Below are 16,474 nucleotides of genomic sequence, written 5' to 3' on the forward strand. Positions count from 1 at the left end.
ATCACAGGCCGAGACAGTAATGTCTAACTTAAGTTAACTAGCATTAGCTACCGTTAGCCACCTTAAGATACTCCCAATAAAAAAAACTCTTTTAACTCTTATAATTCACCTGAATTATTTCTCAAACATGACCTTTGACAAAAGTTTTCACAGATTATCTTGTTTACTTTATCAGGACTTCCTGAATGAGATGTTCAACCACATTGATAGCGTCTGTCAACCTCAGGAAATCCGCTCAGAGATAAACTGGATTTTAATCTGCATTTATGCAATATACCTTCATAACCTGCAGAAACCAATAGTTGCAGAAACATACATTTAGTTGCATGAATATATTCATCCAATATATTTATATTGTCAGTACTGAAAACTGATCAGAGACAGTTCCTCAATGGGAATATTCCATATAAAGGCCGTATGGGGGGAGATCAGGGGGATTTTCACCCCGATGAGTGTGCATGCCTCAGATTTTTTAAAAAAACCAACCTTATTCTGAGTTTACATTTTCAATCCAATACCTCGCCTTATATTGTATAATAATATTACTGTCAGCTGTGTTAGCGTGTCGAAGGCTGTCACCGCAGCTGCTGGAATCAGCTTTTTCTAATGAATACTGATAATTAACGTGACGGGAAACAAAATAATTTACTAATCATGAAACAGTTCACATGTTTTTCCCTCTTCAGAATTATAGAAAACTCCTGTATGATTCAGTCGGACCCTGTAAAGTATGTAAAGCACATAACACGCAGCGTTAGAGACATTCTTTTTAATTAATTTGATCTGACTTACAGGCTACACATGCTAATGATTATGGCTCATCAAGAATTAATCTCACAATCCATTAGGTTTATTATATATTTTCTCAATTCATTCTATTAATTTCACATTTGTCATGAATGTCATGCTTCTTTTGACACGTCTACTTAATTTCATTTGAGAGAGCGGATTGCCTGGAGTCTGTGGCCAATTTCATGCTTCACCAGAATGAAAGTCCTATACACTGTATGGGCTACCGTCACTTTGAAAATGACATTCAGCTGCTCCTAAGAGGAAATGCAATTATAATGCATTGAATATGCTTTTCCGTGTGACCAACAGGACTCCGACGGTGCAACTGGTTACCAACGGAGAGAAAGAAATGCAGCATTTTTGTATAATGACCAATTATGACTGCTAAAGTAATCAACATTGTTTAAGCAGGGATACCCCTCGACCAACTCATCTAAAACTACAGAAACTATACATGCACTTTGCATCAATTCTGAAAAAAATGGAGCTCGCTTGTTATGCGTAACTTTGATCCTTTGGAGTCCATCTGGTCTACGCATCAAAGCAAATATGTGCGTCCACTTGACCGTAATCATGTCCAGAATAAGAAGAGAAGCGTGATACGACGCCGTCGAGATCACAGAACAAAAGAAAGGATGACAAACAAGATAAATCACGTTGGATGTGATATATCTGGCCCGTGGGAGATAAAATGTCTTTCGATGCCTCGATGTTGGACGAAGCTTCAAAAAAAATATTTCGAGCTCCTTGGGTTGCCATCTCACATGTGTGGCTGCAACAGGAAGTCTGGCTGCAGATAACAAGGGCCTGCTGATGGGAAGACTTCAGATGTTATGAGTTAATGTTCACATGGAAACTCAGCTTGTAAATATGTCGGAAGATCTGCATCTAAGACACAACAACGGCTTCTCGGGGGCACAAGAATCCAAACCACCGACTCGGGATTTGCTCATTCGTGCACATTCTCTGCTGCAATCTAAATCACGCTTTTTGCAAATAACTCCACACCGTCATTCAAAACTAAAAGCCTGTGTGTGTGTGTTGTTTGTTTAACACTGCCATTAAAAATGATCAATCACCTGCACATAGAAAGCACCTGTAATTAGATCACTTTGAAATCACAGGTGGAACATTATCAACAGGACTCAGCTTTGCCCTTTGCTGTGCAAAACACATTTGTATCTGCTACTGTTGTATGAGTTTTGGGAATAAACACATTGGTTTCCCCCATTGCATTTGTGTTAATAGTCTTTTAAATGGTAAATTTAGCTCAGCAGAGTGCAGCTGGCATGTGGAATAAACTATTTGGTGTTTTGCGTGTAAAGCTGTGATGAAAAAAAAACACATTTTTTTTTAGAAGAATTTATATAGTGTTTGCTTTTTTATTAGTTTTTCTGTTTGTGTTTTCGACTTAGAACGTCCGAGTTTTAGAAAGTGTGTTTGTGTGCTTATCAGATATTTATTAAGATAGGGCTCGTAACCTCAGCTTGCTTGTAAAATGTCTCTGTAGATCTTTATCTAATAGAAGTGTTTACACAGCTGCAGGACACACACACACACAAATGGGTTAAAGCATCAACAGATTTGACAAAAAAACTGTCAAAGTTAATTTAAATGTTTTTTTATTTGTCACATGTTCTGTGGTTGTTGTGGTTTGTCAGTGCGGTTGAGTTTTAAAGAAAAGACCGGGAGGGAGAGGATGGTTGAGTCAAATACCACAGAAAGATCCGATCACAACTGCTATCCCCTTTCTCTTTCACGGAGAATGCTTCTGGTGAATAGCCTACATCTCATTCCTCCCTCTGCAGACAGAACCCACTGAAGTTATTTATGTCAGGTGGATATCTGCAAAAGTTATGGCGGATAACAAAAGCAGAGATAGGCATTGCTTAGACATCCTATACTCACTTGGTGGGTCAAAAGTTTACTTTTTCTGCCATCAATCACCGTAACGGAGATTAACAGAGAACAGGCAGGGGCTCTTAAGAGGATGGAGTCACTTCCTTAAGTGGCAAAGACAAAGAAATCAAAGAAATGCCCTGTTTATTCTCACATGAATCACTGAAGCGGGAAAGAACAAAGGACTGCAGGTCGTCTCAGTGATTCAAACACTCTTAAAGATGTGAGAACTCTTAATTTAGCCTAGCAGAGCAAAATTAACACAAATTATGTGTTGAAATGTTTAGAAATGGAAACAGGTCAGAAGTTATGAATCTGTTTTCTGAGGGACCGAGGATGAGGCGCATGCTGGTCAGAAGGCGGGAAGAGAAAAAAGCTGGCGTCCCATTTTTCCATTCCATGAATACTAACCGGTGTCTAAAACTTCCTGTGTAGGTGATGGGTATCACTGATTGGTCCTCAGATGCGACTCGTCCATCGCAATAATACAAACAAGTAAGGTGGCTGTTGATTTATTCATATCTCTATTTACTGTACTGCCGCCATTCACCACCGCCTATGGCCATTAACAGTCAATGAGACGATGCGATAATCAAGCTTTAAATGGCGCCAAGACTCTGAGAGTATAAACATCACAGGATGCTTAAATAAAGGAAGGATTCATGATTTCTTTTTGTATTCAAGTAGTTTTAGGGTGTTTTTTCAAGCAAAGACGGGGATTGTAATTCCGCTCTGTGTTCACTGGAGGCCTTCGGGGACTTATTTTAGTGTGTACAGATTTGTACACACTAATTAAATCCTCACAAGGACAGTAATGCATTACTTTTCTTCCCATAGGGTTAAACGAAGGTAATAACTCAGCTGAGGCCTTGACTACCTAATTTGCACCATAAATCCTCCCAGAGATGAGGCAGAATCCCCCTGTCTTGCCAGCAGGCAATTCTAGTTAAACCAAAGCGGTCATCGGGTCATTCCCAGCGTTCGACCTTTGACCTTCGTAAACATGTCTAATAATAAGTCTTATACCCTCTGTGAGTGTTTCGCTTCATGTCATACGATCGATAAGACAAATAAAGTGGCTCTCATGAGACCGGCAATTTTTCTGCCAAGCGCAGAAAGGGCTTTGGGAAGCAGTTCTGTCCTCCTTTCATTGACTACAGCAGACTTTACTTGGCATGGGGATTATTATTATTACCAGCCATGCCACGCAGGGCAATGTTTGTTGATTTGTGGTGGCATGTAAATGTTGGGAAATTCCATACGGAGTGAAAGAGTGCGACTGACTTAAACTCAAACTCTGAATTCTAGTGCGATGTGTTATGTTGGCGCTCTAAAACATGACAGCACCCTGTATAATATACTGCAAGTGTGTTAGTCGGACCTCCATAAATTCATTTTTCCTCCTTTTATTTATCTTTTGTATATGTTGAACCAACGCCACAGCCCAAAAGCTGTTGAATAGTACAGTGAAGTGTTTTTACAGACGCTCTTCCTCCGTCTGAACTTTATCAGAGGCAAACTGAGTGAAACAATGACTCCCGGTCAGCAGCTTCGTCTATATATGGTCTGATCCGTTCGAAATATACAAACTGGTTTTGTGTTACTGTTTCTGTTTATCTGGAAAACCTGTTATACCGATTTGGATACTTTCCACTAGCAACAAGAACACACTCTGCCTCTGTATTCTGCCTGGCGATGCAAGCAGTGGAAGAGTTTTGCTCTTTGATGGTTTGTTTTGGGGGGTGAAACCCCACCCGCCGTCCCCCGGGGGCCCTTTACCACTGAACCAATTAGTGGCTCAGGCTCTGGGATAATCCCAAGGGGAATGTCTTTGTTGCAATGAATTAAAGTAAGGACATGATTGGCCTGACAATAATTTATTAAATCAGGCAGAGATTGAATGAATTAGACATGGCTGGACAGTCAGCAGCAAAGTTTTTTTTATCGCTTCGCATACAGTTTGAAGTAATTATCTTTGACAAGTTCATTTCTGTCTTCTGTGTGAGAAAATGATGACTTATCTTGAACCTAAACATGCAAACAGCATACTATATACTACGCTAAAAAATGTTTGTATGCATGTGCTATATACGACAGGGTATAAGGGCCACTGTAAGGGGGGAAAAAATGGAGCCGAGAGAGCTGGGCAATATTCTGAATTTTTTTTTGCAAATTTGCCACTTTAAAACTAGAAAATTTGCTAGTTTATTATGATGCTAACAACCAGAATTTATGCTAGCTAACTTCCCATGAATGTCGCTTTTATCTTTCTAATTAATCCATCCCAACGTGTGTCAATGCTTTGCTAAGGTCCTTAGGGTGATGGCTCTTGATGGTTAGTGTTGGTTAATTTTATATGGGCCAAAATGTCATCTTAAGGGTGTTTGTTTATCGGTTGGTTTGGCTAAGCTAGCAGTAGGTCATAGACGAAGTAAACATGTAGCTTGACCCGGATGTTTGCCGTTGCTATGACAACAAGTGAAAGCTACCGCTAGCTTAACCAATACTAGCTTAGTGATCAATAAACACACATAAGATGACAATTTGGCCCATATAAAATTAACCAACAATAACCATCAACAGCCATTACCCCTAAGACATTAGCCATGCGTTGTCACACGTTGGAATGGATTAATTAGAAAGATAAAAGCGACATTCACGGGAAGTTAGCTAGCATAAATGCTGGTTGTTAGCATCGTAATAAACTAGCAAATTTGCCACTTTAAAACTAGCAAATTTGCGACTTTTAATCTCAGAAATAGCAATAGCCCACCTCTCTCGGCTCCGGTTTTTTTTTTTTCGACCCTAATACGCCGTCGTAGCTATATAAGGTAATAATCTGCACATATATATTGCAATGAAAGTTGGAAATTATATAGATTATATACATATATATAATTTCCCAACTTTAATGGTGTGGACCTTCACATTTTCTAGGCAGCAAATGTTCCACTTGTTAATGCGTGTTGATTTTTCAGTGGCAATATTTAATTAAACTGTTCGCCCATAATGACTGATAGTGTGCACTGCCTAGAAGTGTTAAATTAACTGCTGTCTGTCACGGTTTTCGATTTCACTGAGTAATAATAACATTTAAATGAATTCTGCAACATTTTTGGAAATGCTCTTATTCAGTTTTTTTGTTGAGAGCGAGATGAGAAGATCAATGGAGTGGTGTCTTCTTCTCATCTAAGTCTCTGCATGAACAAGCGTTGCTTTGGTTGTGTTTATTGTGTTCGGCCGGTGAAGTAAATTTGACATTCAAGCAAACAAGCAAGAGAAAGTATTTAGGCTCATTTCCTCTCTTCTTCCACAGAGCTTTCCCTTGGGCAGTAATGCCTCCAGGTATTGTTCCTCGCAGATTGCAGGGAAAATAAAGAGCCGGGGAGGAGGGAGGTGCATGTTGGGTCATCAGGTCAACATCTCAACTTTCTATGAAGAGGAAAAGTGGGTGTCCAACAGGAGATGGTCTGCAGATCTGGACTAAACAGAGCGGTGTCGAATATCGAAGTGGGGGCAGGATCCGAGCTCTGCCTGGGAGTGACAGGATACAGGAAGACAGATGTCACAGACTGAGGAAACCAGCCGTGATTAATCGCAGGCTTTCCAGAACAGAAATAAAATGTACGTTACATTTAAGGTATGTATGGAAGCCCCATCCAGAGAAAGTGGTGTGAAGTTTAACAAGCGCAGAAAAGGATCAAAGCCAACATCTACAGATAAATAACATGTCTGTGTGATCATAAAGGTCAGGCAAGAAATAGACGTCTTTTTTCATGATTAAAAAAAAAAAGTCAATCTTTAAGTGTAAGCAGAGTGAGCACAGAAAGGGTCCAATTATCCCCCACAATCCACCCTGGGAGTGGAGGATTGCAGACCGGCCTTATTAGGACGGAGCTAAACGTGTTGTGTTTGTTTGGCGAGAGATAAGGCAGCGGTGACATTTGCACCTCATTGACGCAGGATTTAAAGTCGAGGGGTGTTGAAATTGAAATAGTTTCATCCTTCAGTGAGGAGAGATACATTCTGGCAATTTCAGGGCGAAGGTGTGCCCAATAAATTTCAGCGCTCAATGCTAGCAGAAAGGCCGGGAGGGCCGCATAACATTTTTAATTCGTTCTGAGATCACAGTGTTCGACGCCTGCAAAGATACGCCGCCATGCAGCGAGGTGTTTAACTTGACAACAGGTCATCAAAATCAGTAGAAACCTCTCTGTGGGTGCAGTGAATGTCTATAGTCCATTTTATCTTAATCTGTGTTGAGCCAGATGGATGGACCTCCACTAGAGGGGCAACGTAAGGTAAAGTTATTTAAGGCTCAGACGCAATATGAGAAATCATAGCAGGAGGTAATGCACACACACACACACACACACACACACACACACACACACACACACACACACACACACACACACACACACACACACACACACGTACTTATCTCAAAGGCCTGTTTATGGTCCTAATTATTTTATTGTTCACAAACCCAGTCTGATATCCCTTCACATTGCATTTATCTATCAGGGACAAAAACTGCAACAAAAATGCTAAATATAGTGTTGATCAATAAATGAGGATTGATGATTTGACTGCAGTGAGCGTGCGAAGACAGCAAAGCGACGACGAGGACAGAAACGCAGTAAATATTGAATTCTCCATCCGCAGCATGTGCCTGTTCGATTTTTTGGGTAGTCGTCTGGTGTCGGATCTCAAGGAGTACGCTTCATTGACGGAAATAATCAGTGAAAGCCATTTGTGTGTGTGATGTGCTTTTCACAGGCAGCTTCTCAGAAAAAAACAACAACTGAATAGGTATAAACCATCCACACCCGTCACCGATAACGTTTTTAAATTTGAATATCACACAAACAGAAAGCTTCCAATGAATAGCCGCATGTCACAGTCTCTGTATAGACTTTGAAAACTTCTCAGAAATGCAAATTTGTCCTCGTATTGTAAAAACATGTTTCTATTTTGATGCAGTGCAGCGTGAGACTTTGTTCTTGTCCTGCAGGCTACACTCTCAGGGTCTTGGGTACACATTGTCACCAGAAATAGAAGGGAGATTTCTTTTTGCAGTTTTTTTTTTAACCTTTAATGATTATCAGTTGCATGAACACATGTTTTTGATTTAATGTGCTGTATCTGCAACTACTCTCAATCGGTAATGTGTGCTATATTTGCATTTGTATGTTAAAGCATCATGGCAGGACACCAATAATATTCAAACCTCCTAATAAATCATGCAGACTGAATTTGCACGTGCCAGTTGGACCACTTGTGCATCCAACTGAACAAAAAGTCAAAGAAAGCTTCACCTGTTTTTGATGTGATCCTGACAAACACGAGCACAGGCTCCAAAAGCTCGCTGAACTAAATATTTTGTCTAAACTCTGAACTTGCATTCTTCAGATTTTTAAGATACTTGTGCATATGTGTAAAACTTGTCAAGGTAAAACTAAAAGTCGGGTAAAAAGAAAGTCTGTGCTTGTGTTTGCAGCTTTTGTTTCATGCAGCAGCAGCATTGGCTGCAGGGACAATGTGTTCAAACTCCTCAGGAGCTCTCAGCACCCTCCGCAGGCTGGCCTTCTGATTGGCTGAGCACTGACCGTGATGTCATCACTGCACGTTATAAGGGCTCTGACAAATAGCCGGGGAGACACATAAGAGGAACTGCGGGAGTGAGTGAGACGCACGGAGATTAGGAACCACAGACAGCAGAGAGAAGGACATGTGACCTAACTGAACGGTGTTGTACTTTGTATGGGTGGGAGGAAACAAAGCAACTACCTGTGGAGGTTTGTACTTTTTTTTACATTTCTGCTTGGCATGCTTGTTGAAGACGGGGTTGTTTTTTTAGCTGTGCTCGCTGAAGCCCAGCAGGATGTCATGCATTTGTTTTGTGGTGCTGCAATTTCTGTTGAAATATAACCAAAACAACAGAATGCAATATTTGTTTTAGTGCAAGTTGTTTCTATGCATACCACTTCTTCATCTAAAGTTCACCTTTGTGTGTGTGTATGTGGTTGTGTGTGTGTGTGTGTGTGTGTGTGGTCTCTCCAGATGGGAAGCACCACCCTCCCAGTGTACCTCAATGTGAGTGAGGGGGGAACGATCAACTCCACGTCGGAGCCGGCTCAGAGCGAGGAGGGTTACAGCGAGCCCACGATGATCCTGCTGGGCATGATCATGTCCTTCCTCGTGCTGGTCATCGTCTTCGGCAACATCCTGGTCATAACGGCGATCGCTCGCTTCCAGCGGCTCCAAAACGTCACCAACTGTTTCATCACGTCGCTGGCCTGCGCCGACCTGGTCATGGGTCTGGTCGTGATCCCGTTCGGCGCCTGCTACATCATCTTCAACACCTGGCACTTTGGTAGTTTCTGGTGCGAGTTCTGGACCGCCACCGACGTGCTCTGCGTGACGGCGAGCATCGAGACCTTGTGCGTCATAGCTATCGACCGCTACCTGGCCATCACCTCTCCTTTCCGCTACCAGTCCATGCTGACAAAGGGCAAGGCTCGCATCGTGGTCGTGCTGGTGTGGGTGATCGCCGCCTTGACGTCCTTCCTGCCCATCCACATGAAGTGGTGGATATCGGACGATAAGGAAGCGCAGGCTTGCATCGCGGACAGCAACTGCTGCGAGTTCTACACCAACATGGCGTACGCCATCACGTCCTCCATCATCTCCTTCTACATCCCATTGGTCATCATGGTTTTCGTTTACAGCCGCGTCTTCCAGGAGGCCAAGCGCCAGCTGAAGAAGATTGACCAAAGCGTCGGGCGTTTTCAAAACAACAGCAACCTCAAGCCTCTGGAGGCCGACAATGGGCGTGGCCAGAAGAAGGCCAAGTTTTGCCTTCGGGAACACAAAGCCCTGAAGACGCTGGGCATCATCATGGGGATCTTCACTCTGTGCTGGCTGCCCTTCTTTCTGCTCAACGTGGTGGTGGCCATATGGAAGGTGGAGGACATTGATCTCACCTTCAGGATACTCAACTGGATTGGTTACGCCAACTCGGCCTTCAACCCGCTAATCTACTGCCGGAGCCCCGAGTTCCGGTATGCTTTCAAGGAAATCCTCTGCATGAAGAGGAGCCGCCTCAGCAACGCGGGGCCGGTGAACGGATACGTGTACAGCAGGCACAGCTGGCAGAGCGAGCAGCAGGGGAGGAGTAAGGGCAGCTTGGAAGACAGCGACAATAACGAAGGGGGTCTGGAGAAGGGGGCGGGGGTCTGCAGCGCCGTGGACCCCAACGGGAATTGCAACAAAGGCCTGTCGACTGTGACGACCGTCCTTTGAAATTGGAGCCTCCAGACTTCTGTCGACGGGGAGATCCAGACATGTTTACACTGCTGTCATAAACTTTTTTTTCCCCAATTGACTAATGAAGGTAAGGTCAGTCAGACTGGCTGGTAGAAGACTTAGAATAATGATGTTCAGCTCTTGCAACACGGTGGAAAAATACTGTAGGTAGATCACTTTTGCTTTTTTTGTTACATTTCTCATGATTTAAACTTCCATCTACCTCATCACTTCTTTTTTTTTTTTCCAACATGTGATTCCTAACTGGTTATTTCACTCCGTAGAGGGGGGGTTACTCCAGGACAGCATCTCAGCTGTTTATTTACTCTACTAAATGATCTGTGCGTTATGTAATTGCTAATTATCTAGCTCAGATTGAATTTGATGGCCACGGTTTTGTCTCAGAGTTTCTTGGAGTTAGATCCCACAGTTTATGAGCATACATTGTTTTTAGAAATTACAACAAAGTAATTGTTGTTTAGAGGCTTGTACTGTAAATTCCATTCGGCCCGTGCCGATTCTGCATGAAAAGCGAGTATTTATATCAGAGAACAGATTAGGAGCATGGAAGAATCAAACTTAATGCTTCTTTGGAGCTTTGTTAGAAAAAAAACACACACATTCCAAATCAAACAAAATTATAATTTGGCTTCATTTCATTCTCTCTCTCTTTCTCTTTTTACATTTTTAAAATAATATATTTTTTGATAGATTGTCTCAGTGTTAAAGATGAACAACAGGTATCTCTCTCTTTCTACTCACTGCCCAGCGATGTTGTGAGGCCCTGCTTCCTGTTCTAGTCATTTACAGCCTGTTGCCAGCAGATAACACCGGAGATATGAAGCTATCTGTGTCTCGCTGCTGCAAGCTGAGAAAACGCCTGGAGCCACCCTTAAAAAAAAAACATGCAAGGCTGTATACATTGTATCCGCCAGATTCCATTACGATACCGAACAATATCTAATATCTTTCAGTGCAAAAGCATTGGCGGCATTAATGTGGTTGATCCTGGGCATTGACCTTTAAACCCTGCAGCTGTGATATGAATGCATGTTTAAAGGAATGTTTGCACTGCAGAGCCCGGCAGTCGCATCTAGCATTCAGTCGACGGGTTGATCTGTGTATTTGGTACATTATATAGCCATTACATCAGTTGAAGTAGCAACATTATCGGTTGTCCCTTTCTGTTACACAAGTTTGTTTATTCAAATGTGTGTTTCAGCGTTTACTGAAAAGAGAAGCCTTAATCCTTCATCATGGCACAAGGGTACAAACCACACACGATAATAAACAGTGGGTTGAAATAGCCGAGCGATAACAGAGTTCCAGGCCTGAGACCGGTGGCGACTTCTCAGAAGCCAAAAAAAAAACGATGAGGACAAACAACAGCACCTTTGCCGCTGCTGCCTGACATTTCCCAGAGTCTCCTCGCTGGAAACCTGGACGCCTGGATCTTTCTGAAATCAGTCATCAACGTTTGGATAAGACGCTCAGGAGTCCCGCAGAGCAGCGCCTCAGCTGCTCCAGTTGTTGGTGTGCAGTCTTGGTGTGCAGTCTTCAGGAAATGACCCCAATCCAGATGATCCCGCCACAATAAACACGGATAAATCCCTTATCTCCAGCCATTAAGCTGGAGCATCGAGATAACTTCCCTCTTAGGGAAGTTAGAAATAGATTATAAAATATACAGTTTCCAATTTGCGTGATGAGCTGTGATGAGATCCAAAAAGGGGCCAAACCTGAAAATGAAGCTCTCTTTCTTATCACCCGTCTTAAGATCAACAGGCTCTTGGGACTTTGTGACGTAGGCGAGCAATAATGGAAAAAATGAGCACTTGGCATGCAGGGCCTCGGATCAGAGACTTCACCTTCACACGAAATGAGAGGTGTTTTCCCCCTTTTCTCAGTTTGGCGTTCTTGTTCAAAGTGACAGCACGCTAAATCTGGCTAAACGAAGGCGGGCGGGGGGAGCAGGGATTCTCTGCCAGTCTAAATCGGTGTCAGTGACCTTTGTTTTAGTGCATGTAGCGTCGTCTCCGCTCAGCTGACAAGCAAGTCAAAACTGTGAACTTTGTTTCCCTCAGAGGAATCCATACGTACTGTATCGCTGGGTCCGGGCGGCGCTCCGTCGTCACAGACCTCAGCAGTAGACGTAAATGTGGTGTCATCTTACGTCAGTGTTTTGCCGTGTGAAAAACAAGCTTTTTTTATTTTCTGTTTTTCTTTTTTTGTGTGTGTAGATTTATAGCAAAGTAAATGCAGGGGTCGAATGTCATGACAATGTTTTTCAGGGTTGTTGTTTATTTTTCTTTTTTTGCAACATTTTCACTGTACAGGATGCGCAAAGCACAAAACACATTCTAGACCAAGATTTTTGATATATTGTATTTATTCACTCGCAATGAATCGACGCACTGACGCTTAGTTGAGTCACTGCTAAATTAAAATAAAGTCTGTATTTAAAACATCTGTCCTTTTTAGAAGCACTTTGCAAGTGATCGTATGCATGTCTGCTATATATATATATATATATATATATATATATTGTGCATTTGTGGACTGTGGATGCCACTTCCTTTCAAAGTGATGTGTTTAAGTCTAAGTGGTTGTGAACTATAATATATATATATATATATATATATATAAAGCCACAGTGCTCCCTTCTGGTAGTGGCGTCTCCTTGCAACCTCAAGCTCTCTCTGTTTCATCAATGCACCTGTATAATAATAATAATAATTATAATAATATTAAGGAATAATACACATTCACCTCCTCGGGCTGGAGGACGCAACACAATATATGTGCAATGACTCTTGAATGATTATTGTAATCTGCAACATTCCAAGCACAGCAGATGGTTTTGTCTACTGATGCGATGAACATTCAAATCATTGTAATGTGGCACGTTTATTATCAGTGTAAAGGAATTTGTTTTCCATGTTTGAATATGATCGAGGTCCTCACTGATCCACTATTTAATAAAAAAGTCACTTTACCCTCCGACATTTAGATCAGAAAGCAGCACTGTATAGCACTTTCATGAAACATTTGTAGATTTGTCTGAACAATGGACTCCACGCTAAAGCTTGTGAACCATAAACAAATGACTGGCCCGGAGAGTTGGCTTGTACCATAATGTTTTTGTGGAAGTCCTCTTTCCTGTTTGCGACTGAACAGCAAGAGTCATGAGAACCTGCAGAATGGCAGCACACATGCTGCCGAAGGTTGCACTGTTCTGTGTTGTTTTTTTCTATTAAAGTTGAATATCGCTTTAGACGTCGTATGAAAAATAAACCTATTACATGTGAACTCGTTTTTTTTTCCCCAGAGTGAAAAAAGTCGTCACTCAGCTGAATGTTTACTGAATGTTTTTGCAAACCGTTGTCGCACAAGTTTTTGTTGTCACTGTTTGTTGAGGCTAAAAGAAGCCTGTTACAAAAATGTCCTGTGGTATTTATGGAAAAAAAGCAAGTGTATGTGCCGTAACGTTTGTATTGAAATAAATTAAATACGTGTTGCATGTAATGTCCTCATTGAAGCGTCCTTTGATCTTTGCATTTCACGACACCAATCACAATGCAAAGAACTAGAAGAATAACGTACGAGTCAATCCAGACGACAGCTGTTAAATCTGTTTCAGTTTAGCGTGTGATCCAAAGGGAGGAGATCGGGATATCAGGAAAATGTTTCCACTCTCCAAACAAACAGAGCACCTAATACTCTCCCAGAAGTCCAAGGGAGGAAGACAGCAGAGATATATAAAGTACAAAAAAAAAGTCTTGATATTTGGCACTTACCTGCTGGAAAGCATTTTTAACATTAAGTTTAAGCATTAAATTTGTTCATGAAGATTAAAAACCTGAAGAGTGGCTATTATCGTCCAGAATAACACATCTAACAGGTTTTATAGATCACTTAATACATCACTGCTTATACATTTCATGACATATATTCCTTAAAACAAGTCGACGGCATATTAGGGCTACTGTAGGAAAAAAAAACAGAGTGGAGAGAGGAGGGGAATATTTTTATTATATAATAAGAGAGAAAAGTCGCAAATTTCAAGTTTATAAAGTCATATATTTATGATGCTAACAACCGGCATTTATGCTAGCTAACGTCCCATGAATGTACGCATTTATTTTTCTAATTAAGACATCACAACATGTGACAACGCCTCGTTAAGGTCCTTAGTGGCTGTTGATGGTTATTGTTGTTGTTTTTTTATATGAGCCAAATTGTCATCTCATGGGTTCTTATTAGGGGTGTAACGGTACACAAAAATCTCGGTTCGGTACGTATAAATGTGCTAGTTGTTTATTACTTTTGTGCTTTTAACAGTAGGAACATGCACTGGAGCTAGAATGCTGCTCAAAAATATAAATACAAGTATTTAAAATATTTATTTAAAAAATAAAAATAAATAAAAATAACACTGTTTCTTTAAAAATAATTCTCCATCTGATGTGCAACATTGAACAGTTGCAACACTAAATAGTTTCAAGTTGTTGCTCAGATTAAATGACATGAATAAGGCTCAGACTGTTTTTTTTAAAACAAATCTTTTCTCCATCTGATGTGCAAAATTGAACAGGGCAGGGAGAGGCTGTTTAAATGCGGTGGGGAGCTGTGTTTGCACTAAAGGCGGGTCCACACCGGACCGAAAACCGGCGTCTTTGAGAGAGTCGGCGTCCGTGACATGAGTCTCCTTGGTGTGGTCGCTCGAATCGGCCCACGTCGGCGTTCATTTCAGCCGATTCAAATGTGTAATCCGCCATTCGAGTCGGCCATATTAAGTAGCCCGACTTCATTTACCGACGCGAGTCGGGCAGTCGGTGCGGTGTGGACCCGCACGCTACGCTCGTCTTACTCCTCGTTGTAGCGATGTTCACGTGGGGGTGGTGCCGTTTCAAATGCGTCAACAGGTTTGACGTGTTGCCAGAAACATACCCGACCTCACATGAACAATGTCGGCAAACCGCTTTGCCGAAGTGTTCCCAAACGGGAGACCTTAATGTCGCGGGAGGGTCCTCCAACTCTGGCTTGTTGCCAACGCTAGCGGCATTAGCCATGACGTCCGCTACTACTGCTGTTTATTGTGTCGCGGTGTGCGCAACTGCGCATGTGCGGCTGCAGCACACTCCACAAATGCGGTCCTCTACTTAATATGTCCGTATGGAAACTCGTTCGGTACGCCTCCGTTCCGAACCGAGCACCCCGTACCGAAACGGTTCAATACAAATACATGTACCGTTACACCCCTAGTTCTTATTGATCGGGTGGTTGGGCTAAGATGCTAGCGGTAGTTTTCACTTGTTGTCATAGCAACGGCAATCATCCGCTGTTAGCGGACCCCAGCAACTTGTTTATATCGGCTTTATGTGCCGATGTTATGTTTATAAACTCACAAATTTGCCACTTTATAAACTTGCAACCTTTTTTTCTCTGAATATTGTTCACTTCTCTTGGCTCCGTTTTTTCTACAGTGGCTCTAATACGCCGTCATACAACAGTGGGGATATTGTTGCGAATTGTAATTTGATAAATACTCTTAACTTTTTTCCTACTTTTTCCTTATCCTACTTTCTTACCTATTAGCTCTTGAGTCCTCAATATCATGTATGTAGCCATCCAGTCCATATGCATGACCCTTCAGTCAGCTGGGACACATTTAAAAGGTGAGCCAGTGAAACCAACTCATGGAGCATGAAGCTACAGCTGATTAAAAAAAAAACCTAGCAACAGTTGTAATTTCATGGGCTCTTAGTTATCATTGTAAACTGCCTATTGAGGAAGATTGACAGGCATAGCGACAGTAACTAAGGGGTCAATTACAGAGCGCCAGGCTGTATGAGCTGTAAACTCTGAAGAATCAGCTTCAGACCCTCTTATGATTCTATGATCATTTCTAAAAAAAGAGATTCATCTGCTCATTATTCATGCGATCCTCCCGCAGACGGATGACAGTCATGCAGAGGCGTCCGACAGCCCGTCACCCTCTTATCCTTTAAAACTCCCTCCCTCCCCTGCAGCGCCAGATTAAGTCAAACGCCTCGTGTCTTTAAGGGTTTTTAGGCGTTGCACTCATGGAGTACCTCAGGGATGTGTGCACACATTCAGTCTTGAGATCTTGCCTTGTGCTCTTTGGAAATTCAGGGACAATTTTCAACAACAACTACAAAAAATCATAACCAATCCATTTTTAAACAGTCTGAAGGCTTTCAAGTAAGAAGTCCATGCATGGTAATAACTAGCATCAGGCCTCAAAGACTTAAGATCCTAAAGAGCAAGATAAAAAGGCAATTTTCCCATATCTAGACCTACCATGTTTTCTGAGTCACAGTTGTTGTTTGTTATTTTTTTTTTTTAAAGCACCGGGTAGGGAAAACCCTCTGGAAAGAAGGGCTGTTTTTGGTACGGGACGACTGTTTTTTTTTCTCAGATATTTTAATCGTGGCAGTGATGCATTCAG

General features: G+C 41.9%; 1 protein-coding gene across 1 annotated transcript; it reads left to right on the plus strand.

The window, feature by feature from the left end:
• The first annotated feature begins 8,357 nt into the window (after positions 1-8,357).
• On the plus strand, positions 8,358-13,527 carry adrb2a (adrenoceptor beta 2, surface a). The gene is made up of 2 exons (XM_084009289.1): positions 8,358-8,492; positions 8,758-13,527. Exon 2 carries the CDS (start codon positions 8,758-8,760, stop codon positions 9,997-9,999), a length of 1,242 nt encoding a protein of 413 aa, XP_083865415.1. The 5' UTR covers positions 8,358-8,492; the 3' UTR covers positions 10,000-13,527.
• The last annotated feature ends 2,947 nt before the right edge of the window (positions 13,528-16,474 follow it).

This window comes from Eutrigla gurnardus, assembly GCF_963514095.1.
Source record: "Eutrigla gurnardus genome assembly, chromosome: 5".
In the NCBI taxonomy this organism is placed as follows: domain Eukaryota; kingdom Metazoa; phylum Chordata; class Actinopteri; order Perciformes; family Triglidae; genus Eutrigla; species Eutrigla gurnardus.